Source organism: Pelophylax lessonae (assembly GCF_965119305.1).
Source record: "Pelophylax lessonae genome assembly, chromosome: 7".
Classification (NCBI taxonomy): Eukaryota; Metazoa; Chordata; class Amphibia; order Anura; family Ranidae; genus Pelophylax; species Pelophylax lessonae.
In genome coordinates this window covers 207,004,554-207,030,159 of record NC_138774.1, presented here as the reverse complement: position 1 = coordinate 207,030,159, position 25,606 = coordinate 207,004,554, and the positions used below count along the sequence as shown (strand labels likewise).

General features: G+C 44.8%; 1 protein-coding gene across 3 annotated transcripts in view; it reads right to left on the bottom strand.

The window, feature by feature from the left end:
* Positions 1–25,606, bottom strand: part of GLIPR2 (GLI pathogenesis related 2) — a 198,585-nt gene that overhangs the window by 104,975 nt on the left and 68,004 nt on the right. For all 3 annotated transcript variants that reach the window (XM_082263412.1, XM_082263411.1, XM_082263413.1), the window contains exons 4-5: positions 16,886–16,963; positions 8,943–9,215 (exon numbers count right to left, since the gene is read on the bottom strand). In XM_082263412.1, coding sequence (XP_082119538.1) covers positions 8,943–9,215; positions 16,886–16,963 — 351 coding nt within the window. The remainder of the gene's footprint in view (positions 1–8,942; positions 9,216–16,885; positions 16,964–25,606) is intronic.

The window sequence follows — 25,606 nt, the reverse complement described above, 5'->3', positions numbered from 1 at the left end:
TTGACTCCACCCTCCCCCCAGTAAGCACAGATTCCTTAGGCTGCTAGCTATGCGCACAAATGCCACAGTCATTATACTCATAAAATAGGTCTTTATTACTGTGCCATATGCAAGAGTCTAGTAGACGCACACATTGGGGAAATTGGGCAATTTTTTATTTATTTTAATTTATTTTTTGCTTTTTGTTCAACTCACTAGTTTAACGGGGGAAAAAAAAGAATATTGTAGGGTCAGCTTAACCCCCAGTACAGACTCCCCCCCCCCCCTGTACAGACTCCCCCCCCCCCCCCCCGTACAGACTCCCCCCTAGTACAGACTCCCCTCCAGTACAGACTCCCACCTAGTACAGACACCCCTAGTACAGACCCCCCTTGAACTAAACGCTCAATACACCCCACCACCCCTTCCCCCATAGGGCCTGGTTTGGAACCTGGAGGGACCCCCACGCCATTTTTCATTTTATTTCCATTTTGGCGTGGAGTTCCCCCTCAAGATTCTCAGAGCGCAAGTCGCACCGCAAGTCGGATCATCCTGATCCGACTTTCATCCTGATCCGACTTTCATCCTGATCCGACTTGTGCTGCGACTTCCATTCAAATCAATGGGCTGAAAGCCTATCAATGACAGCTCCTAGACAACCATTGATTTTGAATGGAGGCAGAAAAAACACTGCCAAAAGCTGACGTGGCCAAACGTGCAATAACGCCAATGGAAATAGCTACTAAAAGCACGTTTTTACAGCTTTTTCCTGGCGTTAGAAGTGGCTCTTCTGCTGCCCTGTGTGCATGAGGACATATACTGCGGCAGGCTGGCTCAGCTGCGCGAATCGCCGTACCTGCACGTCGCTCCTCGCGCGCATGCCGATTCCCGACAGGGGAAGCTGACCTGCGGAGCCCGCGGCCGCGATTGGCGTCTGGAAGACAGAACGGTGGTCTGCTGTTGTAAACACTGCAGACCGTAGTTCTGTCAGTTATCCTCACAGGGCTCCTGTGTTTCTCCTATTTAGGTCCCTGTGTTGATCCAATAAGCCCATCCCCCACGCAGTTAGAAAACATCCTCATGGCTCACATTTAACCCTTTGATGGCCCCTGGGTTAACCCCTTCCCTGCCAATGTAATTATTACAGTAACAGTGCATATTTATAACACTGATTACTGTAGTAATGTCACTGGTCTCCCCAAAAGTATCAAAAATGTCAGTTAGGGGTCCGATCTGTCCGCCGCACTGTCGCAGTCCTGCTAAAAATCGCTGATCCTAGTTTTACTAGTAAAAAAGAAATACATATATAAAAATGACATAAATCTTTCCCTTAGTTTGTAGACGCGATAATTTTTGCACAAACCATTCAAAATACGCTTATTGGGATTTTTTTTTTACCAAAAATATGTAGCAGAATACAAATTGGCCTAAAATGGTGAAAAAATTTGATTTTTAAATTTTGGGGGGGGGGGGGGGGGAATGTTATATAGCAGAATGTGAAAAACATACATATTTTTTTAGAATTGTCGCTATTTTTGTTTATAGCGCAAAAATAAAAACCGCAGAAGTGATCAAATACCACCAAAAGAAAGTTCTATTTGTTCTATTCACCAGAAAATAGACAGGAAAAATATAAAAAAACATGGGAATTATGGAATCATTTTATTATTTCTGATGAAGGGAAACAATTAATAGCAGGATAAAATGGGGAAAATAAGATATAGGGAGTGAGGTAGTCTCTCCAACGCTGGTCGCGAAGTAGTACTAGAATTTTTATTTTATTTTTTTGTGGGGGAAGGGAGGGAGGGAAGGAAGGGGGGGGGGAGAAAATGGAAAAAAAAAAGAAGGGAATGTAAGGAAAATGTAAAAAGAGATGTGATATTATATATTAAGTTGGAAATGTATTTGATATCAATAATGTTATGTGTATTTTTAATTTCCTGAATAAAAAGATAATATTTGAAAAAAAAAAAGAATGTGAAAAATATACATATTTTTTTTAGAATTGTCGCTATTTTTGTTTATAGCGCAAAAAATAAAAACCGCAGAAGTGATCAAATACCACCAAAAGAAAGTTCTATTTGTGGGGAAAAAAAAAGAACATTAATTTTTTTTTTTGGGTATGGCGTTGCATGACCACGCAATTCTCCATTAAAATAACGCAGTGCCGAATCGCAAACAATGGTCTGGTCATTAAGGGGGAAAATCATTCCGGTCCAGAAGTGGTTAAACATTTCATTAGCATGATGATGAGGGGGGAAAGGAGGAATAGGGAAGGGAAAATAAAATAATAAGCAGATTAAACTCCAGTTTTTCCACGTGTCCCCTGTGCAAAAAGCATCATATCCCATGGCTGTCATCATTCAAAGTGCGCTAAACTATAATCAGCGTAATCTATTTCCAAAACACACTTATTGTTATGGGTCATAGCACATTAGCAGCAAGGGTGACCCCTGCTGCACAATGTGAAAACTACATGCAAGAAGAACCTGACAAAGGGGGTCTATGTATAAAGAGTGCATTTTGCTGCTAATTTGTCTTTTGATTTTTACAATTTCTTCTGAATATAAGACCCCAAAGCTGTTATTGTTTTCCCTTTAAACGTACTGCTTTGCATTATCATTAGAAAATGACATGATAAAGAGGTCACACCTCCAGAAATACATTGGTTAAACTCACATCACATGTGCTTTTTTTCCACAACTACTTTTCCTTTATATTGTCTTTCAATAAAATATTTAAAAGACTTGATAAACAATTTATTTTAGTATAACACTTTGGACAGTTAGGGTGGAACCCTACCCAATTTAAAAAAAAAAAAAAAAAAAATCGATCCACATATACACCCAACTGTCACTACTCAATTGATTTTAAACATAGTATTTACCTATTGATCCTGGCAGTGATATTGGAAATAGCGTATTTCCTATGAAGGGCCATCAACAATCAGCCAGTGCTGCTGAATTCCTTCATCTGCTGTCCTTATCCCTGTGAGCAGTGACGTCATTACGCTGGTGTCTGTCACTATACAGGAGTTGTTGGGCTTGGAGCTATTGTCGACTTCCCGTCCCCCAGAATCCCCAAAAGTAAATTGCTAGATACCACCCACTACTTAGAGTGACACAATATGTTCCAGCACTCACAAGACCGCATGAAGAAACCTCTAAAAATACTCTTTATACTTTGATTTGAACAAAGAGATTTCTAGCTGCAAGGGGCTATTGTGATCACATGCTTTGTGATGTTTATGTTGCTATACTTGCCATCTACTTTAGTATATTTTTTGAGAGATCTATACATTATACCAGTGATCTCTAAACTGTAGCCGAGGGGCCGGATGCAGGAGCCCTTTACTTGCCTTTATTCAGCCCTTGGGGCACTTTTTCTCCCACTGATGTAAGACACTATTTCTTCCACTGACACTAACAAAGGGGCATAATTCCTGCTACTGACAACAATGGGGCACTATTTCTCTCATTGACAGCAACAATGGGACACTACTCCTCCCACTGACACCAATAATGGGGCACTATTCTTCCCACTGACACCAACGATGGGGCACTATTCTTCCCACTGACACCAACGATGGGGCACTATTCTTCCCACTGACACCAATGATGGGACACTATTCCTCCCACTGACACCAATGATGGGGCACTATTCTTCCAAATGACACCAACGATGGGGCACTATTCTTCCCACTGACACCAACGATGGGGCGCTATTCTTCCCACTAACACCAATGATGGGACACATTCCTCCAACTGACACCAATGATGGGGCACTATTTCTTCCACTGACACCAACGATGGGGCACTATTCCTCCCACTGACACCAAAGATGGGGCACTATTCTTCCCACTGACACCAAAGATGGGGCGCTATTCTTCCCACTGACACCAATGATGGGCACTATCTCTCCCACTGACACCAATGATGGGGCACTATTCTTCTCACTGACACCAATGATGGGGCACTATTCTTCCCTCTGACACCAATGATGGGGCACTATTTTTCCCACTGACACCATGGATGGGGCACTATTCTTCCCTCTGACACCAATGATGGGGCACTATTCTTCCCACTGACACCAATGATGGGGCACTATTTTTCCCACTGACACCATGGATGGGGCACTAACCCTCCCACTGACACCAATGATGGGCCACTATACTTCCCACTGACACCAATGATGGGGCACTATTCTTCCCACTGACACCAACGATGGGGCACTATTCTTCCCACTGACACCAACAATGGGGCACTTCTCCTACATGTACTAGAGAGAGGAATTGTTTGCCTTGTTTACTCCCACTGATGCCAGGACAATTTCTACTGAAAATAGCCACAGTCCGGCCCCCATAAAGTCTGACAGACAGTAAACTGGCCCTTTGTTTAAAAAGTTTGGAGACCCCTGCATTATACCAAAAAGAAGGAAAACTAAAAGCAAAGAAAGGCAGGGAACTGGCTCCAAAAGAAGGACAGTCCATTAAACTGAGGGACAGTTGGGAGCAATGGTAAAAAGGCAGGGTCACCACGCTTCAGTTGAATTAATAAGCACACATTACTATGACAAAAAGACATTGCCACATGAAAAGTACCTCTTCCTTGCTATACATTCGTCGCAAAAATAATAAGAGAATAATGAAAAATACAAAGCAATAGCAAAGTGGACTAAAACTCACTCCTTGGCCAATGATAGCTAGCTGGTAAATTGAGGTCTAAAAAGGCCACCACCCTTGTTCACTATATGTATTCACTTAAGCCCCGTAAGCCCCGGAGGATTTGGCTGCTCAAAGACCAGGGCCTATTTTGCGATTCGGCACTGCGTGACTTTAACGGACAATTGCGCGGTCGTGCGACGCTGTACCCAAATGAAATTGATGTCCTTTTTTTCCCACAAATAGAGCTTTCTTTTGGTGGTATTTGATCACCTGTGCGATTTTTACTTTTTGCGCTATAAACAAAAAAAAAAAAGCGACAATTTTGAAAAAATAACAATATTTTTCACATTTTTTTTATATGAAATTCCCCCCCAAAAAAATGTAAAAATCTAAATTTTTTAACATTTTAGGTCAATTTGTTTTCCACTACATATTTTTGGTGAAAAAAATCGCAAAAGTTATTGCATTTACTAACTACGGGAAAGATTTATGTCATTTTTATTGTTTTTTTTTTTTAACTAGTAATGGCGGCGATCTGCGTTTTTTTTTTTTTTTTTTTGCGGGATTGCGACTTTGCGGCGGACAGATCGGACCCTTGACTGACATTTTTGACACTTTTGGGGGGACCAGTGACATTACTACAGTAATCAGTGCTATACATATGCACTGTTACTGTAAAAAATGACACTGGGAGGGAAGGGGTTAACTTTATTAGAGAGCATGGGGTTAAGTGTGTCCCTAGGGGCGTGATTCTAACTGTAAAGGGGCGTGGCTTTTGATGTAACCACAGAGACATACGATCCTACATAGCAGGATCGTATGAGCTCTGCTGTTACATCAGGGAGAATGACAGGTGGCTTTGTTTACATCAGCCGCCTGCCTTTCTCCCTCTCTAGCGGGAGATCGCGAGTGACTGGCGGACATCGGATCCGCCGGTCACTCGCGCGGGAATTCCCGTGAACGAGCGGGGGGCGGGAGCCGCCTCAGGCGGCGCGCGCTCGCCCCCTGTTGGCTCGCAGGCGAATGACGTACCGGTACATCACTTTGCCTGCACGGGGCTGACCGCCGCAGTATATGTACTTGCAGCGGTCGGCAAGTGGTTTTTAAAGTGCGCCATGGGCCTGCGCAAGAGGAAGGCTGCGATCAAAGTCAGAAAACACTCCCGTCCCTCAGTAACCTTCAGCCCCCAAGTGAGATCCAATGAGAATCCAGCTTCAAAAACTACAAATGGGTATGGCGCTTGAATCCATGTCCCCTTTGATGTTAGGGGCCTAATACAGAAATAGTAAAATTGTAGTAAAATTGCATTGAAAGGTTTAACCTATGTTCTACTAGCTTTACCTTGTTTTATATACCCCCCCCCCCCCTTATAATAAGAAATGGGGTGCAGAAAAAGAGAACAAAGAAAAACAAATTGAGCTTGATAAACACTGGCCTTCTGTCTTCCTTCAAAATAAATAACAATTTACTATGTGACTTTTTACTACTACTTAGTGCCAAGAAAGATTTACCATTGGGCTGAAAGGACAATAGGGGAATTGTCAGCACAAGAATCTTTGTATAGTACAGAGAACTGGGTGTACTGTTATACTTTCCCTTTTTGCCAAAATAATGATGGAAAGAAAACATATTTAGAGGCGACCAAGGGCTCACCATGCTAAAAGCTGCCCCTAAATGTGGAAAAAATCCTATGCTCCTATTATATAACTTGTGCGCTCGCTTCATTCACCAGACACTGAATTAAGCGGTGATACATCAGTCCTTTCACCCTCAGAAAGAACATGGAAATAAATTCACAAAAACTGAGAAGATTGGAGGATTGTGTGAATTATGTGCTCTCAATGTTATATTTAGAGGCGTTTGGGGAGACGGTATCGTTCTTGTAAGACTGGCTAAAAAATGCATTTTAACTCCAAACTTTTAAATCTTTCTTCCACAAAAAAAAAAAAACTCTGCCACCTGCCTTTGCCAATGGCTTCCAGCAGTATTGCTTAAAGCAGAACTAAACCCATCAATTTAAAGCAGAGTTGTCAGGTCACCTGTGGCCAGGTGACAACTGCACCCTGTTGGAGGCAGGGGCGCAGGGCAAGGTAGTGAACCCTATAGCAGACTGCTGCGGATGGACCGGAACGTGAACCCAAGATTCCCCAGGGCGCGGAGTCTAAGACCCAGCAGGTGTTCACCACAGCCTCTAGTGGTGAGGATGGACTTGGCTGCAGCTGGGCCCAGGTCGTAGCCCCTGGGGTTCCCCAGGTCACGCTCCATAGGGAGAGAAGGGAAGCAGCCACTCAGGACACACGGAATGGTGAAGGGTAAGCCAAGGTCGGGGTAACAGGCAGACAAGGGTAACCAAGGGACAGGCCAAAGGTCAGGGTAACAGGCAAACAGGAATAGTCAGAGACGAGCCAAAGTCGCTGCACAGAACAGTAGATCAAGCACACGGCAAACAGGAAACTAGCACTGTTGAACAGCAAAGCAGACCTTCAGTGCACTGGTTAATATAGACTTCCTGGAATGGCCTGGGGTGGAGCCAAACAGGGAAGAGAGATGATAAAAGCAGCCAGAAGGAAGAGTCTGGCCCTTAATGCAGACATGAGGAACAGGTAAACTACCAGACAGTATTGCATGTCCATGACAAGAGTTCTACCCAAAAGTGGAAGCTCCACTCATCTGTCTCCTCCCCCCCCCCCCGGTGACAAATTTGGCACCTTTCGGAGGGGAGGGAGGAGCGGGTACCTGTTTTTGAGAGGTAACCGTTCCCACTTCCATCGGACCTCGCCCTTAGCTCAAGCATACATGCAGGAAAGCATACTTTGCTGAGAAAACCCCTCCTCCTCTCCTCCCCTCCTGAAGACCTAATTTGCCTAGGCATGAAACCAGGAAGTAACTGAAGAAATGTAAAAAAAACTTTAAAACAAGTAAATATACTTTCCTATCTATTTAGTAATGTTAGCAGCATGAGAATTAAAAATAATAAAATCTGATTGGGTGAGTGAGGTGCCCCTTTAGGAGAACCTGTCCCTTTTCCCCTAATGGAGAAAGTCAAATTTTCCATAACCACTTGCCGACCGCCCACTGCAGATATACTGCCGCAGGCTGGCTCAGCTGTGTGAACCGCCGTATCTGTACTAGGCAGTGGGGATGCCGATCCACAGAGCCAGCAGCCGCGATTGCCGCCGGGCACCTGCGATCGCTCCCCACTGAGAGAGAACGACGGTCTGCTGTTGTAAACACAGCTGACCGTTGTTCTCTTTGAAATTAACACAGAGCACCTGTGATCCTCCTATATAGGATCACACATCTCTGTGTTCATTTCACAAGTCCCTCCCCCCATACAGTTAGACAACACTCCCCTAGGCTCACACTTAACCCTTTGATCACCCCTGGGTTAACCCCTTCCCTGCCAGTGTCATTAGTACTGTAACAGTACATATTTTTAGCACTGATCACTGTAGTAATGTCACTGGTCCCCCCAAAAGTGTCAAAAATGTCAGTTAGGGGTCCGATCTGTCCGCCACAATGTCGCAGTCCCACTACAAATCGCAGATTGCCGCCATTACTAGTAAAAATAAATAAATAGAAATGACAAAAATCTTTTCCCTAGTTTGTAAACGCGATAACATTTGCCAAACCAATCAAAATATGCTTATTGGGATGTTTTTTTTTACCACAAATATGTAGCAGAATACAAATTGACCTAAAAGGATGAAAAAATTTGATTTTTTTTTTTTGGGAATGTTCTATAGCAGAATGTGAAAAATATTGTTTTTTTTTTTTCAGAATTGTCGCTCTTTTTTTTGTTTATAGCGCAATAAATAAAATTTGCAGAGGTGATCCAATAATGCCAAAATAAAGCTCTATTTGTGGGAAAAAAAGGACATCAATTTTATTTAGGTACAGCTTGCATGACCGCGCAATTGTCCAGTAAAGTACCAAATCGCAAAAAATGGCCTGGTCATTAAGGGGGCAAATCCTTCCGGTCCAAAAGTAGTTAAAAAAAAAAAAAAATCAGGAACACAATTGAATGTTAAACATCAACACAGACTCTTTACTTCAGTTTTTATAGGCATTCAGTTATCAACTGCTCTCCCCGGAAGTGAAAAAATGTGCTAAAAAAAAAACCTGACTTTTTTGAAGACAGCAATTACCATCCTTGGGATACTGTCTAAAAAATACTTACTATACAAACACGACATCATCTGCAATTATAAGGTGTGTTATTACTATTATTACTTAATAAGTATCAGCCATGTCCACCTAATAAACCCAAGACCATAGTTCAGACAATCGAGCCTCTCACCTGTACTGCTGACTGAAATAGGATTCTGGTTGCTGTATTTCTTCTCTGTTGCAGGTTCCTTGTTGCCTGCTGGTTTCCAGCGAGAGTCAGATGCATTGCTGTTTGCAGGGGCTGCTGTTCCAGCAGGTAGAACGTTTTTCTCAAAATAGCCTGGATTGGTGATGTTCCCCGCTGGGCTGTACTGGGCCACCAAAAAGTAAAGCCGTTTGCCATCTGTGGCCACGCCATAGCCAACCTCCTTTGAGTCTTTCCACACAACCTGGGTGAAGTGCCCTTAAGGAAGACACATTTATTTTATTATAAGCGAAAATAAAATAATACCTATTATTCTGCATTGATAAATTTTGAGTGCCTGAATAATAAACACCTAAATTGCAATATCTAACACATCAGTATAATCACAAGAGTGATCAGTAATAGCAGAAATAGTTTTTGTAACTTTTTCCCAACAAAAATTACAATTTGTATACTTCTTTCTCTATAGTCTACATATGCAAGAAAACCAGCTGCGCTTGGTCACAGTACAGACTAATACAATTGATTAAAAATGAACATCGGAAGGCTGCCAGTACATAAATAAATGAGTCAAAGATAGTAATAATAAAGGTACTGCGCCGACATATATTAAACACAAATGCTGAGAAATTCAGTTCGATGAAAAGTCCCACAAATGTAGATAATACAACCCAAAGGTTGAAGCCCAAGAAGTCCAACACCAGGAGATGGGATCAAGGTTATCAGCTTTGATAATGTCTAATTGGGACGAAACACGTCAGGCACGCCCGCACGTCGACACGCTGACCTTGGCTTCCGTTAATCCATGCGCATTCATATGGTTGGATATGTTCACGGTGTATTAAGGTTGACAATTGAGTGGAATTTTTTGAATCGCTACCTGCATTGAGTATTGATTGCGCACTGGAGATCTGCCTATTCCAGGGGGAACCTTCGGAAACCTTTTGGTTATACGCCTATTGTGACCTACCCTAAACAGGTGATCAATTTGTTCTGGTAAGCAGACACCCCTTTTATTTGGTGCACGTGGTGATTTCTTTCCACCTACCTTGATCCCATCTCCTGGTGTTGGACTTCTTGGGCTTCAACCTTTGGGTTGTATTATCTTCATTTGTGGGACTTTTCATCTAACTGAATTTCTCAGCATTTGTGTTTAATATATGTTGGCGCTGTACCTTTATTATTACTCTCTATAGTCTACAGCCTAGAAAAATAGGATTTTTGACTTACCTATAAAATCCCTTTCTTAAAGTACAACATTACAAGACACAGAGGCTCTTAAGCTGGCCATACATGGAACGAAATTCATCCAGGTCAGCAGGGACCGGACGAATTTTGATCCATGCGTGGACACTGTAATTGAACAGAAGTCAATCTAACGATCGGGTTCTGTTCAACCAAACATTTGGATAAAAGCTTCTCGATCAGCCCTGCAGGCAAAAGGGTGCTGCGCTGACCTGTGTATTCTCCCCACTGTCAGAATACAATACCGCAGCATGGAGCAATTCTGAAGAACCAACAAAATGAAGTTGAAGTCCCACTGAGTCACTAGGGAGCATACAGGGGGAACAATGTGAGCGATATCCGGCACAATGGCTTTCACCAATGAGTGAGAGGCAAGCGGTCTCTGGAAAAAAAATGGCTAGGGCAGAAGTCTGACCGATTATGGTACTTAGGACCAAACACTGGCCCAGACCAGACTGGAGAAGAGACAAGATTTGTCTTATAAGGTCTGGAGTTTGGTGGTAGATCATGGACCAAAGGATCCTGACGAGCTGGCCATGGGTTTCTGGTAATGCTCAGATTTTCCACTGGAAAAAAAAAAAGAGAGGGAGGTGGGAAAGCCCTTATAGTGTAGTAAAGGTCCCACTGAGTCACTAGGTCCCACTGACTAACAAAAACAAGAATGCAATGCTTCCACAATAAAAGGAAAAAGGGTGAAAATTAACAACTGTTGAGGCTGCCATCACCCAACTATGGGGGAACACGGCACCTTACTAGTGTTCTGGTAGAGAAAACCTGTCTTCATGCGGGGTCAGTGTGGTCATTCTCTATGCCTTGGGGCTTCCCACCCTGGGTGCTCTAAGGGGGTTCTCAGGTGGGTGAATGAAGTAGTAGAAAGAGTCAGCGTAAAAAGGGCCCTTAGGTAGTTCGATTGGCAATGGTGCCCTTTGAGGTTGTTCAAAGCAGTGTTTCTCAACCTTTTTTCAGTCAAGGCACCCTTTAAAAATTATAGACAATCTCGAGGCACCTTTTAAAAATTATGGACAGTCTCAAGGCACCCTATTCTAAAATGTAAAAGCTATTCTAATAGTTTTACATAATGCAGCAACATCCACAAGTCCAAGAAGGACACCCAACATTAGAGGTGATTTATTCTTCCAAAGCAAATACACTTTTACAAACTGGTACTGACTAGTATTCTAATGTTTCTCTTCTCCCTCAGTTTTTCTCCATCACTCAGCTAATGTAACCCTAACGCTGATGGAGAGGGGGGCAGGGGAGGGTCAAACAAGGATGCTCTGCAGGTGACTGACATCCTCCTTATCAACGGATGATGCCATTGGTCGTTAGGATGCCAACAGCTAGAAGGTTGTAATGGTGCACAATGAAAACCTGTGATTAGTTTAACCGCTTCCCCACTGCTCACTGTGCTACTACTGCGGCACAGTGGCTTGCTATCGTCTGGCGACATAGGTCTACGTCACCAGACATTCCCCTCTCTCGGCGGCGCGCGCGCGGCGCCGTAGGCCATCGCTCCCGCTGTTTTCAGTCACAGCGGGAGTCGGGCCAGGAGAGGAGTGGCAGCGATCGCCGCTGCTCTTCCCCGATCGTCGGGGAATCTAGTTTGGAGATCCGCCCGCTTGTGTAAACAGAGCGGGCGGATCTCCTAAGTGACAGGCAGGGTCAGATTGCAGGGTTCAGCATAGCTGAACATGCGATCTGTCCTTGTGTCACTCAGTCACCTCCCCCCACACACGTTAGTAAGCACCAGGCATACATTAACCCCTCCCTCTCCAATAAAATTAACCCCTTCCCTGCCAGTGTCATTTTTACAGTAACAGTGCATATACTGTATATAGCACTGATTACTGCAGTAATGTCACTGGTACCCCCAAAAGTGTAAAAAATGTCAGTCAAGGGTCCGATCTGTCCGCCGCAATGTCGCAGTCCCGCAAAAAAATCGCAGATCGCCGCCATTACGCGTTAAAAAAAAAAACACCAAAAATGACAGAAATCTTTCCCTTAGTAAACGCAATAACTTTTGCGCAAACCAATCAAAATACGCTTATTCTGATTTTTTTTTACCAAACATAGGTAGCAGAAAACAAATTGGCCAAAAATTTAAAAAAAATTAGATTTTTACATTTTTTTGGGGGGGAATTTCATATAAAAAAAATTTAAAAATATTGTTATTTTTTCAAAATAAACGCTCTTTTTTTGTTTATAGCACAAAAAGTAAAAATCGCACAGGTGATCAAATACCACCAAAAGAAAGCTCTGTTTGTGGGAAAAAAAGGACGTAAATTTCGTTTGGGTACGGCATCGCACGACCGCGCAATTGTCAGTTAAAGTCGCACAGTGCCGAATCGCAAAAAGTGGCCCAGACATAAGACAGAGAAATCCTCCAGTGGTAAAGTGGTTAGCTAAAAAAGCAGCTTTCATCCATACGCTGGCCTGTATAACATTTTTTGGGAATTTTTAGGCATTTTGCAAAAGCATCCCTGAAGAAACCTCAAGGCACCCTGGTTGAAAAAGGTTGGTTCAAAGGATAGGCACGAGTCATCTTTAGTAAAACATCCAATTGCTTTATTTGACAAAATAAAACACGTTTAGTGGCTGTAAATTGCCAGTTCCTCAGTTTAAGGTGATACAATTGGTGTCTCGTATCAGCTGGTAGTGAGATCCACTTCGTGAATCTTCCTATTGGCCACTAGGTGGACTATAGAGCTTGTGGCAGTGATGTCATCTAGGTGAATCACATGTCACATCGGTGCCACAAGCTCTACATTCCACCTAGTGGCCAATAAATAAGATTCCCCAAGTGGATCTTACTGCCAGCTGATACTAGACACCAATGTTATCACCATGAAATGAAGAATTGTCAATTTAAAGCCACAAAACAAGTTCTATTTGGTTATATAAAGCAATTGGATGCTTTACTAAGCAGACGACTCGTGCCTATCCTTTGAACAACCTCATTGGTTGCCTCTGCCAATCTATCTTACAAGCCCTTTTTGCGCTGACTCTTTCTACTTCTAAGATTTGTGTTATGATGTACATCCTGGGATGGAAACTCCTAGCTTGCAACCCACCATGCAAAGTAGGCATTTTAGGTGTACAATGTTAGACTTGGCGAGATGTCAATTTCCTAGAAATCAGGATTTTAGGAATGCTTAAAATCTGATGGACCCATGTCCGTAAAGCAGTGTTCCAGCCCCCCCCCCCCCTCCAAAAATTAACACATACTGTAGCTGCTGACTTTTAATATTAGGACACTTACCAGTCCTGGAGTCCAGTGATGTCGGGTGCTGCCGCCGCCATTGCCGGTAAGGAAACCCTGCGGCTTCACGGGCAGGTCACTACTGCGCATGCACGAAGCGCGCTGAGTATTCTGATTGGTTAGGCGGCAGGGGAAAGAGGAGGGGGCCAAACTTCCGATGGACAGCGCTGCGGCTCCGTCTCCCAGGAGTGGGAAAGGGTACCTGTCAAAAACAGGTACCCGTCCCCCCCTACCCCCTGAAAGGTGCCAAATGTGGCACCGGAGGGGGGGAGGAAGCAAATGAGCGGAAGTTCCACTTTTGGGTGGAACTCCGCTTCAAGGAATTGGGCTGCAACCAAACTGTTAAAGGCAGTGAGACAGCGAAAACGTTAAAGCCTGCAACCATGAAGTACCACTGCTAGGGAATAAGCCAAAGAAGACTTGCCTAAAGACCTGACATATTAGCCAATACCCAATATGCCGCACTCATTTGTGCAGAAATGCACGCACGGGTAATAGCAACAAATGGGCGCATGCTGCGCTAGATTCTGGTGCCCTCTGGCCTTTAAAAGAATGCCTGATGTTCACAAACACTGCTAACTGGTCTTCAGCTTGCTGTTTCTTGTTCTTGTGTTTGCTCATGCTTCTGATTACCTGTTACCAATCCTGCTTGCCCTCGGATACCTCTTATCTCTCCACTCTGACCTTGGATTGCCCTCGGATCTGCTCATCTCCTGTCCTTGTCTGACCATGTCTCTGATCTCCTGTCTGCTCACCACTGGCTCCCTGACCTCTGCAACCATCCCTGACTACACCTTCTGCTTAAAGTGGTGTTCCAGCTGTAGAAAAAAAAAAAAATTAAAAGTAAGCAGCTACATATACTGTAGCTGCTGACTTTTAATATATAGACACTTACCTGTCCAGGGAGCAGGTACTCCTAATAGGAAATCACATCTAAAGGGATGCAGGCCCAACAACTTTCCTCGTTAAAGCCCTGCAGGTGAAGCATCTGATTGATTGATAATTGGGAAACCACTCCCAATACATTCACTTTCTCACATGGATAAAACACACAGGGATTTTTTCAGAATAACAAAAGATAGGAATCTGCAACAAAGTTTGTCAAAGTCCTTGTAATGTACACAGATCACCCAGAGGGGAATGTTTTTTCTCAACATAAGTGGAGTTACTCTTTAAGGTTTTTATTTATAAACAGTTTGATTTTGGACCACTAGATGTCGCTGTCGTACATGCACTATTTGCATTCAGTGAAGTAGCAGAATTTATTGAGTGGATTCACACTTTAGTGATCCATTGAGGCGAATTAACATACGTTATTTTGTGCTTTAGCATTTGCTGTGTTAGGGCGACTTATTCATTATGAATGGGCTGCCTGCCAGCACAACAGATAAAAAAACACACATTACCCTTTTTTTAGCTAAACAGCGCATCATAAAGGCACAGTATGTGAATTGTGGCGTTCCATGACGCATTGCGCTCTACTTACTGTACTGTGTGTTGGGCTACCATTACCAAAGAATGGCGCCACAATGTGCCACACATAGAGAAGGTGTGTTGCGGGAATGAGCGTATATTACCATACACTGCAGTAAAGCACAAATATGAATGGGCCCTTTGCAGGTGCAGTGTGATCAGACCCTATGCTGTACAAATTGTAAACACAACAATTCATTCATCCATTTCTTTCTCCTTCTTTCCTCTATCCATTTCCTTCTCCCTTGCTTCTTTACCTCTCTCTCTCTCCTCATTTCTCTTCTTCTCTCCTCTCCTTCCATCCCCACTTCCTTCCACTTTGATGCACATACAAACCCAAATCCAAAAAAGTTGGGACACTGTACAAATTGTGAGTAAAAAAGGAATGGACTAATTTACAAATCTCATAAACTTATATTTTATTCACAATATAATATAGATAACATATCAAATGTTGAAAGTGAGACATTTTGAAATGTCATGCCAAATATTGGCTCATTTTGGATTTCATGAGAGCTACACATTCCAAAAAAGTTGGGACAGGTAGCAATAAGAGGCTGGAAAAGTTAAATGTACATATAAGGAAGAGCTGGAGGACCAATGTGCAACTTATTAGGTCAATTGGCAACATGATTGGGTAAAAAAAGAGCCTCTCAGAGTGGCAGTGCCTCTCAGAAGTCAAGATGGGCAGAGGATCACCAATTCCCCCAATGCTGCGTCGAAAAATAGTGGAGCAATATCAGAAAGGAGTTTCTCAGAGAAAAATTTGAAAGAGTTTGGAGTTATCATCATCTACAGTGCATAATATCATCCAAAGATTCAGAGAATCTGGAACAAAATCTGTGCGTAAGGGTCAAGGCCAGAAAACCATACTGGATGCCCGTGATCTTCGGGCCCTTAGACGGCACTGCATCACACACAGAAAGGCTACTGTAATGGAAATCACAACATGGGCTCAGGAATACTTCCAGAAAATATTGTCGGTGAACACAATCCACCGTGCCATTCGCCGTTGCCATCTAAAACTCCATAGGCCAAAAAAGAAGCCATATCCAAACATGATCCAGAAGTGCAGGCATTTTCTCTGGGCTAAGGCTAGTTTAAAATGGTCTGTGGCAAAGTGGAAAACTGTTCTGTGGTCAGACGAATGAAAATTTGAAGTTCTTTTTGGAAAACTGGGACGCCATGTCATCCGGACTAAAGAGGACAAGGACAACCCAAGTTGATATCAGCACTCAGAAGCCTGCATCTCTGACGGTATGGGGTTGCATGAGTGCGTGTGGCATGGGCAGCTTACACATCTGGAAAGGCACCATCAATGCTGAAAGGTATATCCAAGTTCTAGAACAACATATGCTCCCATCCAGATTCTGTCTCTTGCAGGGAAGACCTTGCATTTTCCAACATGACAATGCCAGACCACATACTACATCAATTAAAACATCATGGCTGCGTAGAAGAAGGATCCGGGTACTGAAATGGCCAGCCTGCAGTCCAGATCTTTCACCCATAGAAAACATTTGGTGCATCATAAAGAGGAAGATGTGACAAAGAAGACCTAAGACAGTTGAGCAACTAGAAGCCTGTATTAGACAAGAATGGGACAACATTCCTATTCCTAAACTTCAGCAACTTGTCTCCTCAGTCCCCAGACATTTGCAGACTGTTATAAAAAGAAGAGGGGATGCCACACAGTGGTAAACATGGTTTTGTCCCAACTTTTTTGAGATGTGTTGATGCCATGAAATTTAAAATCAACTTATTTTTCCCATAAAATGATACATTTTCTCAGTTTAAACATTTGATATGTCATCTATGTTGTATTCTGAATAAAATATTGAAATTTGAAACTTCCATATCATTACATTCTGTTTTTATTCACAATTTGTACAGTGTCCCAACTTTTTGGAATCGGGATTGTATAAGCAATTATGCTTGAAATTCTTCTTACCTGTGTTACTAGAAAAGCCAGGTCTGCTGAAGTTATAGTTCTCGATCTCTTTGTACCAGCTGTCCACCGCTTCATTACCTGAATATAATGAAAACAATGGAGAATTATAAGTAGTATGACATCTGTCTCTCGCCAAACCTGCTGCAATCTGCCAGGATGTAAAAACAGAACTTTCTTGTTTGGATGGGAGTGGAATGATAAGGCTTTTTGTTTCTGTGTCTCAAATAGGGATTTTCTCTCACTTCCTGTTGTAGTGACTACATAGAAACTGAGGGGAAAGTGCCCATCAGAAGCATGGACAGCAGTAATATTCTAATGAGGCTTCGGACTCTACCCCGCTGTGCTAAAACATAATTTTTTTGTTTTTAGACCAGTAGGGGAAGTGGAAATATTCCTGTATGGTGTATCAATCCATCCCAACTATATTACAGTATGTATTTATTATGATTTTTTGATTATTTGCTACTATTTATGTCTAATGTTTCTACAATAACATTTTATGTATGCAATACTATTACTGTTATTATTATGACTACATTTTATAGCGGCGTCTCAACATATAGTTATTATATCCAGGTATATCTATGCATTGATGTGTATTTTGTTAATGAGTTTATTATTTTTTTTATGAGTTTTTATGTCATATTCCGCTTTCTGTATTTGTGTATATTTCTTATGATTTATATATATATATTATGTTTTTTTTTTTTTTTTTAGTTATTATCTCATATTCTGCTTTTCTGTATTCATGTATATTGCTTATATAAAATAACGGAATTTTTGTAAAATCTTACCTGTAAAATTCCTTTCTCTGAGTCCTCCGACAGTCGCCGCCATCTTCATATTCGTCACAATGGGTATTAGACTTTGCTCCGTAGGAGTAGCTAGGCAACAGAATATGTCAATATTAAAGCTTTTAACATATCCCCACCCCAGGGGGTGGTCCCCTCAGTCTATACCCTCCTGCTTCCTGTTTCCTGCTTCAGTTTCAGTGGAATAGCAGTAGAGTACCTAAGCCCCAAAAGAGGGGCGGGGGCGGCGACTGTCGGAGGACTCAGAGAAAGGAATTTTACAGGTAAGATTTTACAAAAACTCAGTTTTCTCTTACGTCCTCCGACAGTCGCCGCCATCTTCATATTCGTCACAATGGGGACGTCCCAAAGCAGTGCAAACATGAGGGGTGGGAAACGCAGCCGCGCCTAAAGGCAACGCAGTCTCCACATCAAGAAAGTAACCTTACCAAAGGAAGGAAACCAGCTCGGCAACACGAGAAAAAATTTGCTCAACGGGAGCAATAACCCAGGAAAAAAAACAAATAACCCAGGGATACAAAGAAATCCCAAACAGCCCAAAGGACCAAAAACCAGGGACCCTAAGGGACCGCCGCACCATGCGGCCAAAGGAAGCATCTGCCGATGCTTGAACATCCACTCTGTGGAACAGAGTGAAGGTGTGCACGGTCGACCAAGTCGCCGCCCTACACACCTGGGCCACAGAAGCCCCATGACGACAGGCCCAAGACGTACTCAGAGATCTGGTAGAGTGCGCCCTCACAGGCATAAGGGAAACTTTTCCCGGCAAAGCATAGGCCTGTTCAACGGCCTGTCTGAACCAATTGGCGACGGCAGAAGCCGACGCCGCCACGCCCATCCGAGGACCCCCGGAAGGACAAACAAAGAATCCGACTTGTGAAAAGATTCAGACGAATTTAGGTAAACCCTAATCGCCATGAACAGCATCCAAGGAGTGCAACACCACCTCCTCCGAATGTTTAGACTTCGCGCAAGGCGAAGGCAAGACAATGTCCTCATTGAGGTGAAATTCCGAAACCCTCTTCGGAAAAAAAGAAGGGTTAGGTCGCAAGACCACCTTAACCAAGTGATTGACCAGATACGGACAATGGCAGGACAGGCTGCCAGCTCCGACACTCTGCGAGCCGAATTGATCACCACCAAAAAAGGCGACCTTCTAGGACAACATAGACAACGAGATCTACCCGATCCGTTCAAAAAAGAACCATGTTGTAACACGGACAGAACAAGATTCCAGTCCCAAGGAGGCAGAGACACCCTCCTAGGAGGGACCAGATGCCCCCGAACAAAAGTGCCAATCAAGGAGATAGATGCCATAGGACGTTGAAAAAAGAACGGCCATCGCAGACACCTGACCCTTGATCATAGCCAGCACCAAACGCTGTCAACACCCTTTCGAAGGAAGGACAACACCCCAGACACCGACCACGGGCGAGGTGAAGACCCCCTGAACTCACACCAGGCAAAATAGGCCTCCGAAATACGGTAAAAGACCTACCCCGAGGAAAAATTCCTCGCGTCGATCAAAGTGTGAATGACCTCAGGGGAGAGACCCCTATCCCTCAGGGCCTCGGTTTCAACAGCCAGGCCAGCAAAGCCAGCGACTGCAAGGCAGGATGAAATATCAGCCCTTGAGACCGGAGACCTTCCCGAAGAGGCAGACGCCACGGGGCGTCGACCGCCAAATGCACAAGGTCTGCGTACCAGGACCGGCGAGGCCAGTCCGGTGTCACAAGAATCACCATGTTTTGGTTCCGAGACCAACCTGTGAAGGAACCTGGGCAGCAATTGAAACGGTGAAAACGCATACATCAGTCGGTACTGATGCCACGGAGCTACCAACGCGTCTGACGCGTCTGCCCAAGGATCGCGTGGCCTTGCCACGAACCTGTACACCGTGCTGTACAGACGAGACGCGAACAGGTCCACCTCCGGAAGACCCCACGTCGCGCACAACATCTGGAGAACACCCGGACAGAGGGGCCATTCCCCCTGGTCCAGGGACTGGCGGCATCAGATAATCCGCCCGCCAGTTCTCCAACCCCTGGAATGTGAACCGCCGATATCGCCGGGACATGCGTCTCGGCCCAAGACAGAATGTCGGCCACTTCCCGAGCCACCCGGGCCCTCTTGGTGTCCCCTTGGCGAATGACGTAAGCCACCGCCGTGGCAATGTCCGTCTGCACCCGAACCGGACAGCCCTGCAGCCTGTCCGGCCAACGTTGAAGGCAGAGAATCATTGCACGCAATTCCAGAATGCTGACCGGAAGGGAGGATTCCCCCTCCGACCAAGTTCCCTGGGCGGACAGAACGCCCAGAACACCACCCCAGCCCGACAGGCTTGCATCCGTGGTGACCACCGTCCATGAGAGAGGACGAAAAGACTTGCCCCCTGACACCGGCGGGGACAGGAGCCACCACAGAAGAACCCTTCTGGTGCGATGGCCCAACGAAATCCGGATCCAGAGATCGCGGTCGCCCGTCCCACCTGGACAGGATCTCCGCTTGGAGACCCCGCGTGTGAAATTGGGCGAAGGGAATCGCCTCGAAAGCCGAGACCATCAATCCCAGACATCTCATGCACGTCCGAGTGGACGAGGACGGAGCGTCCCTGAGGGACCTGACTTCCTTCCTGAAGAGTCCTGAGTTTGTCGTCCGGTAGGAAGACCTTCGCCTGGACAGAGTCCAGAACCATTCCCAGGTAAGGGAGACGAACCGATGGGCACAGTGCTGACTTTGGAAAAGTTATCGTCCAACCAAACTCCTGCAGAGACTGCATCGTAACGGACAGAGCCTTCTCCAGACCCTGGCTGGTCGCAGACCGAACCAGAATTTCGTCCAGATACCCTAGGACAGAGACGCCCTGGGCTCTCAACAAAGCCAAAACCGGTGCCCGCACCTTGGTGAACACCCGTGGAGCCGAGGCGAGACCAAAGGGCAACGCCACAAATTGGTAGTGATCCTCCGCTATGGCGAATCGAAGGTACCTCTGGTGACCCTCGAAATTCGGGATGTGAAGATACGCATCCTTCAAGTCGATGGAAGCCATGAACTCCCCCGAAACCAGGGCAGCCACCACCGACCGCAGAGATTCCATGCGGAACTTGCGCACCCGCACAAAGCGGTTCAGCGCCTTTAAGTCCAGAATCGGACGCACCTTGCCCTCCTTCCCGGGCACGGTGAACAGATCGGAATAGAACCCCCGAAACCTGTCCCGATGAGGCACCGGGACCACCACTCCCTGAGCCCTCAGGTCCTGCACCGCTAGATGCAGATCCCGCAAACGCTCCGGGGACAGTAGAAGATTTGAGGGAAAAAATCTGCGCTACGGCCTATAGAGAAACTCGATCTCGTAGCCAGATCGAACGATTTCCTGAACCCACCTGTCCCGAACCCGGGACAGCCATGGTTGAAGGAAACCGAGCAAGCGTCCCCCCACCCCAGAGTCGGGTGAGGGCGCCCCTTCAGGCCGCACTGTCGTGGGCCGCTGAACCGGACTGGCCGGACTTTTGCTTACCAGTCCACGGCTTCTTACCAGGAGCCGTCTTAGCCTTGTGGGATTAGGGTAAGAGCGTGCTCTTACCACCCGTGATCCCCCTAATTAACGTATCTAGGGACTCACCAAAAAAGGCGAGAACCATCATAGGGCAGATTAGCCAAGGTCTTACGCGAAGATTGGTCCACCGACCAACACTTCAACCAAACCAAAACGGCGAGACAATACCGCCACACCATGTACACGTGCAGCCAACGGAACCATATCCAGGTCCGCATCACACAAATACATGACACCCTGGTGGATTTGATCCACCATATCCAAAGTCGCCTGGAGGGCAGAATCAGCCACCAGGACGCGATTAAGCACCTGCGTCCAGCTCGCGACAGCCTGGGCCGCCATAAGTGAAGCAAATAAAGATTTCAGCATAGAACCCATAATAGAATAGGCATGACGGGCAAGGGACTCCGTCCGTTTGTCCGTGGCATCCCGGAACACCGAGATAACCTCAGCAGGAATCGCAGTGGGCTTATTCAGAACCGCTATCGCGTGATCCACCGGAGATGGGACACACCAACGCTCATCAGTAGCGGGCGTAAAAGGATAGCGCAGCTTAAACCTACTTGGTATAGCAAAAGGCTTGCGTATATTACGCCAATGTTCCTTTACAGCGCATTGAAAATCATCAGTGCAGGGAAATACCTGCGATGTTTTTTCTGCGTCCCATAAGCCGTCAAGGCAGCAGGAGGACAAGGTTCATCCTGTAAACGCAGTGTTTGCTTGATAGAAGCAACCAATTCATCCATGAGTGCAAGCTCTTCAGACGAGCCAGGGGGAGAAATATCAACCCCCTCAACCTCAGCCTCCATTTCTGACCCTACAAGGTCCAGGGAGGAACGGGACCCCGACAAGGAGACCCCAGCAACAGCAGCCCCATCACCAACACCCTCTGAATCAGAGGAAATTGAAAACTCTGGGCCTTTTTGAGGATTGAGCAGCCATCAGCAATTGCACCTGAGTCGCAAGGCTAGCCACAATCGCAGCCAAATCCCCCCCCCCCCCCCGAGGGGGAAAACCGCAGTCCCCTGGCTTCCCACCAATGTGACAGGAAATTTGCTTTCCTGAGAATCCATGCCCCAAAATGAGTAAAATAAAATGGGTGACCGCCCCTTTAAATAAGGCGCTGCGAACGTAGCCCACCGCCACACAAGCACACCCACACCAGGGACCCCCACAGGGAGAAGTTATACTCAGGCAAGGATACAGAGAATAGAGGGAAATAACCTGGAGAGACCGCTGCTGCTGCTGGCCAGATCGGTGCTCCTGTAGAAAAGGAATTGCTGATATTCAGGGCGCTCCATTAAAGCCTATGGGAGGCTACAAGAAAATGGCCGCCATGCATGTGTACCATGCGGCCGGAGCGAGTACAGCCAAAATGGCGCCGTTTGGCGCCGAAACCGCCGCTCCCCCACCTCATGAAGGTGGAATAAAAATACACCACACAGTTATAAAGAACATGGTGGACCGCCGCAGCGGCGCTGTAATGTGCCCCAAACATGATAGCATCAAGTTCCACAGCACACAGCCGTTCACACACTCAGACTGACACAGAAGTGCAGCACAGCCCCCCCTCCTTGCAGCCCACAGCATGCAGTGTGAGAGATAGGGAAACATCAATAGTGTGAACACAGGGCAAGGTAACACAGTCCCAGACTGACACCCCCCAGACAGACAGGTCCCCACATGAATACACTTACCTCTTACATGGCGTGGGGGACCCGCACAGGCGAACAAGCCGCTGTACATGAGACAGGGAGAGTCGCATCCAGGACGCAGCAGAAGGTGGGTTGAGAAACCGCACAGCATCCAGTGAGGTAGCCACCTCACCCTAGCATCCCTGCACGGAACAGGGATGGGTCGTTCAGAAAACTCAGGAGCGGTACCTGACTGAACGCTCGATGGCGGGCTGAGAAGCCACTGACCCACAACCTGCGACCAGGGGAGTCAGCCCGAGACGCAGCCCGCATTATCCTCTTCATCCGAAGATCTAACTATTGCTGGTAAAAATAACAGCTAAATAAAGAAAGAGAGAAAAAACTCAAATAAAATCAAAAAAGAGAGAAGGCTGAGACAAAATGCCCCAGCATAGAGACATCCAGCTACTCCTGACAAGCTAGACATTGAAACTGAAGCAGGAAACAGGAAGCAGGAGGGTATAGACTGAGGGGACCACCCCCTGGGGTGGGGATATGTTAAAAGCTTTAATATTGACATATTCTGTTGCCTAGCTACTCCTACGGAGCAAAGTCTAATACCCATTGTGACGAATATGAAGATGGCGGCGACTGTCGGAGGACGTAAGAGAAATTTGTATTTTGAGTTATGTCATATTCTGCTTCTCTGTATTCATGTATAATTCTTATGATTTATATATTTTTTATTAGCTATTTATGTCATATTTAGCTTTTCATGCATATTTGTTAATATATATATATATATATATATATATACACACACACATATATATATATATATATATATATATATATATATATATATATATATATATACACACATATACAGTATATATATATATATATATATATATATATAATTTTATTTTTTTATGAGTTAAGTCGATATCCGCTTTTCTGTATTCATGTATCTTTTTTATATTATTATATACTATATATTAATATGTAATATTCTGTATTCATATATCATTCTTATGATTTCTGTATATTATATATTTTTTTATGAGTTATTAGGTCATATTTGGCTTTTCTGTATTCATGTATTTTGCTTATATAAAATATTTGTATTTTTTTTTGAGTTGTTATGTCATTTTATGCTTCTCTGTATTCATTGTATTCATGTATAACTCTTATGATTTATATATATATATATTGTTTATATATTTTTTATTAGTTATTTTGGTCATATTTAGCTTTTCTGTATTCATGTATATTTTTTATGATTTATATTATATATATATATATATTATATATACAGTGGGAACGGAAAGTATTCAGACCCCCTTAAATTTTTCACTCTTTGTTATATTGCAGCCATTTGCTAAAATCATTTAAGTTCATTCTTCTTCCTCACGAATGTACACATAGCACCCCATACTGACAGAAAAACACAGAATTGTTGACATTGTTGCAGATTTATTAAAAAAGAAAAACTGAAATATCACATGGTCCTAAGTATTCAGACCCTTTGCTGTGACACTCATATATTTAAATCAGGTGCTTTCCATTTCTTCTGATCATCCTTGAGATGGTTCTACACCTTCATTTTAGTCCAGCTGTGTTTGATTATACCGATTGGAGTTGATTAGGAAAGCCACACACCTGTCTATATAAGACCTTCCAGATCACAATGCATGTCAGAGCAAATGAGAATCATGAGGTCAAAGGAACTGCCTGAAGAGCTCAGAGACAGAATTGTGGCAAGGCACAGATCTGGCCAAGGTTACAAAAAGATTTCTGCTGCACTTAGGGTTCCTAAGAGCACAGTGGCCTCCATAATCCTCAAATGGAAGACGTTTGGGACGACCAGAACCCTTCCTAGAGCTGGCCGTCCGGCCAAACTGAGCTATCGGGGGAGAAGAGCCTTGGTGAGAGAGGTAAAGAAGAACCCAAAGATCACTGTGGCTGAGCTCCAGAGATGCAGTCAGGAGATGGGAGAAAGTTGTAGAAAGTCAACCATCACTGCAGCCCTCCACCAGTCGAGGCTTTATGGCAGAGTGGCCCGACTGAAGCCTCTCCTCAGTGTAAGACACATGAAAGCCCGCATGGAGTTTGCTAAAAAACACCTGAAGGACTCCAAGATGGTGAGAAATAAGATTCTCTGGTCTGATGAGACCAAAATAGAACTTTTTGGCCTTAATTCTAAGCGGTATGTGTGGAGAAAACCAGGCACTGCTCATCACCTGTCCAATACAGTCCCAACAGTGAAGCATGGTGGTGGCAGCATCATGCTGTGGGGGTGTTTTTCAGCTGCAGGGACAGGACGACTGGTTGCAATCGAGGGAAAGATGAATGCGGCCAAGTACAGGGATATCCTGGACAAAAACCTTCTCCAGAGTGCTCTGGACCTCAGACTGGGCCGAAGGTTTACCTTCCAACAAGACAATGACCCTAAGCACACAGCTAAAATAACAAAGGAGTGGCTTCACAAAAACTCTGTGACTGTTCTTGAATGGCCCAGCCAGAGCCCTGACTTAAACCCAATTGAGCATCTCTGGAGAGACCTAAAAATGGCTGTCCACCAACGTTTACCATCCAACCTGACAGAACTGGAGAGGATCTGCAAGGAGGAATGGCAGAGGATCCCCAAATCCAGGTGTGAAAGACTTGTTGCATCTTTCCCAAAAAGACTCCTGGCTGTATTAGATCAAAAGGGGGC